This window comes from Procambarus clarkii, chromosome 2 (assembly GCF_040958095.1).
Source record: "Procambarus clarkii isolate CNS0578487 chromosome 2, FALCON_Pclarkii_2.0, whole genome shotgun sequence".
In the NCBI taxonomy this organism is placed as follows: Eukaryota; Metazoa; Arthropoda; class Malacostraca; order Decapoda; family Cambaridae; genus Procambarus; species Procambarus clarkii.
The window spans coordinates 37621649-37625645 of NC_091151.1; the positions used below are offsets into that span (position 1 = coordinate 37621649).

A 3997-nucleotide genomic window follows, 5' to 3' on the forward strand; every position below is an offset into this window, starting at 1 on the left:
GAACTACTGCAACACTTCACTACATTCCCAACACACGGTTGAGAGGCGGGACCAAAGAGCCAGAGCTCATTTTCCACAAACACAAATAGGTGAGTACACTGACTGCTGTAACCAAGATTATAATAAATATCAAAACCAATTAACTCTGTCTAACCATCGAAATAACTACACATAAATATACGTTACAACGTGTTACATCCACGGTAGTGTGGAATACAGTTTTATATACATATTGTGACGGGTGTTCCACCCCTATATTTCTTCCTTCCCAGATTAAAAGAGTCATATCTCCGTAACCTAAGTATTCTCTGATGTTCAGGGAACATTTTCATGTGTGGAAAAGTGTGGAGCGTGATTAAGCTGGCTGTAAAATGGCCAGTAAAGTTTGATAATGCAAGGGGCTTGCGCGTATTGGGGCACAAGACGGCGCCGAGCTATCCTGTTTCCCGTTAAGACGTCGTGACGCACGACGCAAGGCTGCCACACTCTCACAACACAAGGCTGCCACACTCTCACAACACAAGGCTGCCCCACACTCACAACACAAGGCTGCCACACTCTCACAACACAAGGCTGCCACACTCTCACAACACAAGGCTGCCACACTCTCACAACACAAGGCTGCCACACTCTCACAACACAAGGCTGCCACACTCTCACAACACAAGGCTGCCACACTCTCACAACACAAGGCTGCCACACTCTCACAACACAAGGCTGCCACACTCTCACAACACAAGGCTGCCACACTCTCACAACACAAGGCTGCCACACTCTCACAACACAAGGCTGCCACACTCTCACAACACAAGGCTGCCACACTCTCACAACACAAGGCTGCCACACTCTCACAACACAAGGCTGCCACACTCTCACAACACAAGGCTGCCACACTCTCACAACACAAGGCTGCCACACTCTCACAACACAAGGCTGCCACACTCTCACAACACAAGGCTGCCACACTCTCACAACACAAGGCTGCCACACTCTCACAACACAAGGCTGCCACACTCTCACAACACAAGGCTGCCACACTCTCACAACACAAGGCTGCCACACTCTCACAACACAAGGCTGCCACACTCTCACAACACAAGGCTGCCACACTCTCACAACACAAGGCTGCCACACTCTCACAACACAAGGCTGCCACACTCTCACAACACAAGGCTGCCCCACACTCACAGCACAAGGCTGCCACACTCTCACAGCACAAGGCTGCAACACTCTCACAGCACAAGGCTGCCACACTCTCACAGCACAAGGCTGCCACACTCTCACAGCACAAGGCAGTCTCACACTCAAAGCACAAGGCTGCCACACTCACAGCACAAGGCTGCCACACTCTCACAACACAAGGGTGCCACACTCTCACAACACAAAGATGCCACACACACACACACCTAACCTCACCTGGCCTGATTGGCCAGGTGAGGTTGCGTGCCGGAAGTGACCAATGACGAGAGCCCTCGGGCGGTGTGACGTTACGAGGCGAGGGCTCTCAGGTCGGCTGGCGCCTGGGCGGGAGAGAGTACGTCACGAGCCGCCCTAGGGTGAGGACGAGCTCGAGTGAGCTCTGGATCTAGAGAGCCCTTACCAGTAGATTTAAGCTTCGCCTCGATACTGCAGACAGTCTGGGAGGCCATCCAACTTTCGTGGAGTGCCTAGAAGCAAGGACGGGCACTCCAAGAGCTCTATCGGGCACAGAAGCAAGCCAAGAGCTCTATCAAGAGTCTGCAGCAGACGAACGTTGGGGCTGGATACATCTGGGAGGCCCAGCGGAACGAGTTACACATATCAAGCGAGAAGCTACGGCCGGGCCAAATCTACTGGCAGTGAGGTGAGGGGAAGCTGTGCTGGACTGCGAGGTGCCGACAGTGCTAATGAGATTGGGGTAGGACGATGGAGGTACCTGTCTCTAGTACCCCAGAGAAGAGGAAGAGGAAGGTAGTACCTGTCGGGAGTGAGCACGGCGAGGACGCAATACCATGAGGATGATGGAGGAACCTGTGGGTGCGGAAACTGATCGTCAGGGGACCAGAAGCCAGGACCAGGAACCTCAACATCCCTCAACAGAGGACGAGTCGACTTCGTGGTTGGAATGAAGTAAGGTAGATAATTGTCCCTCCCTTTACCCCTTTTATCTAGGCGAGCTAAGGTATTGTATATATTGTGAACATTTCTACTTATCATTTTATTGTCTAAGTGACAGAGTGTTAGGCTAGGAGCCAATAGCTCATATAGGCTTGTTGGTGCGTGTGAGGATTAATGTGTTGATACGGTGATGTTAGTGATCCTGGAGGTAGTGGTTGGTTTGCAAGGAGTCAGCAACGAACTTTGAAAAACCCAGCTGATCGCGTTGCCAGAAGCAGGGAGAGCCCCGGCTGGTTTTGACAGTTGGAGCCATCAGCTGATCGTGTTGCCAGAGGCGCGAGGCGTGTGTCCCGCCGCCTGATGGGTGGATCTGGTCAGCTGACCATGTTGCCAGAGACGTGTCATGAGGAGTCTTGCCGACAGCGGACGATATCCACTTATAGACATTTCTTTATGCCATTTATATGTATGTATATACCTTTTCTTCAGTAAACTTTAAACTAACTAATGAGTTTAAGTGAGCCTCCATTCTCTAGGGATATATATATATAAGTGAGACCGTTAATGACACCTAGTACTGCACGAGACATTGCATCCTTAATTAAGATAACCAATAAAACCACTGACGTGTTGCTGGGACACGAGTATAAACACGCAGCTGGCGACCTGAGCAGACCAGATATTAAAGATAGAACCTCCCAGTGTCAGGACTTGCAGGTTCAGGTGAGCTATAGGAGGCTTGAACCTCCCCACTCGCTAGGGGTGTATAAGGTCAGCCCTTGGCCGACTGGGGGAGCCCCGGGGCGGACAGTGGCGCCAGGAACTGAGGGGCTACGACCCGTGGGAGCAGCCCCAACCACAGGTAGGAAGGGGGTGAACCTTGACAGTGGCGACCTCGCCAGGATTATCGGACAACAGTGGGCAAAGGATTGCAAGTGCAGGGCAAGTATATTAAGGTCGATATTGGTCTTGGTTTACACTGCTTGCTAGTGTATTCCCTGTATACAGTTACTCAATAGCCTAGAGATGGAGGATGACAGAGTGAAAAATTGTATTGAGTCGAGGGATGAGCAGGTGCTGGAAGAGTGCATCAAGGCTCAGCTGCAGCTAGTGGCAGACCATTTTGGGTTGAGGTTGAGGTCTTCCAGGGTGGCGGAGCATCGGATTGAGATCATGGCTCAGCTGAAGGCCCGAGAGGAGGCTTCCAAGGTAGAACCGCCTCAAGTACCTGCCAGTGTTGGTGGGAACCGGAGCGATGAAGGTAGCAGTAGGGGATCCAGCAGTGGTAGCGGAAGCATAAAGCTGGAGATAATGAAAATGCAGCTTGAAGCTCAGCTGAAGCGTGAGGAGCGCGAAGCTCAGCTGAAGCGTGAGGAGCGCGAAGCTCAGCTGGAGCGAGAGGAGTGTGAGCGCGAAGGCCAGCTGAAGCGGGAGGATCGCGAAGCTCAGCTGAAGCGAGAGGAGCGTGAGGCCCAGCTGAAGCGGGAGGAGCGCGAAGCTCAGCTGAAGCGGGAGGAGCGCGAAGCCCAACTGCAATGAGAGGAAGGAGAAAGACAACTGCGACGGGAGGAAATAAAAGCGAAGAAAGAAGTCGAGATGCGTCGGGTGGAGTGCGGGCTACCCTCGGTGTTTTCCCAGTGGGATGACCCCAAGGTCCGGGAACGCGACCTACCCACGTTTGACCCTGTAGAAGACGAAGCTTTCTTCGACCATTTTGAGAGGATAGCGACATTGAAGGAATGGCCGGAAGAGAATTGGGCTGCGTTAGTGCAGAGTAGGTTGACTGGCGAGGCCAGGGAAGCTTATAACATGTTGGACCTTGAGGAGTACGCCGTTTACGACACGATCAAGAAAACTGTGCTCCACTCATATCGACTAACCCCGGAGGTTTACAGAAAAC

General features: G+C 52.3%; 1 protein-coding gene across 1 annotated transcript; it reads left to right on the forward strand.

The window, feature by feature from the left end:
* The first annotated feature begins 2661 nt into the window (after positions 1 to 2661).
* LOC138366226 (uncharacterized) lies at positions 2662 to 3636 on the forward strand. The gene is made up of 2 exons (XM_069327131.1): positions 2662 to 2820; positions 3106 to 3636. The coding sequence occupies exons 1-2, from the start codon at positions 2662 to 2664 to the stop codon at positions 3634 to 3636; spliced, it is 690 nt and encodes a 229-aa protein (XP_069183232.1).
* The last annotated feature ends 361 nt before the right edge of the window (positions 3637 to 3997 follow it).

Coding starts and splice junctions, on each gene's coding strand:
- LOC138366226 (XM_069327131.1), top strand. CDS start 2,662: ATGACACCTAGTACTGCACGAGACATTGCATCCTTAATTAAGATAACC. Junction 2,821..3,105: donor GTCAGGACTTGCAGGTTCAG/GTGAGCTATAGG, acceptor CCCTGTATACAG/TTACTCAATAGCCTAGAGAT.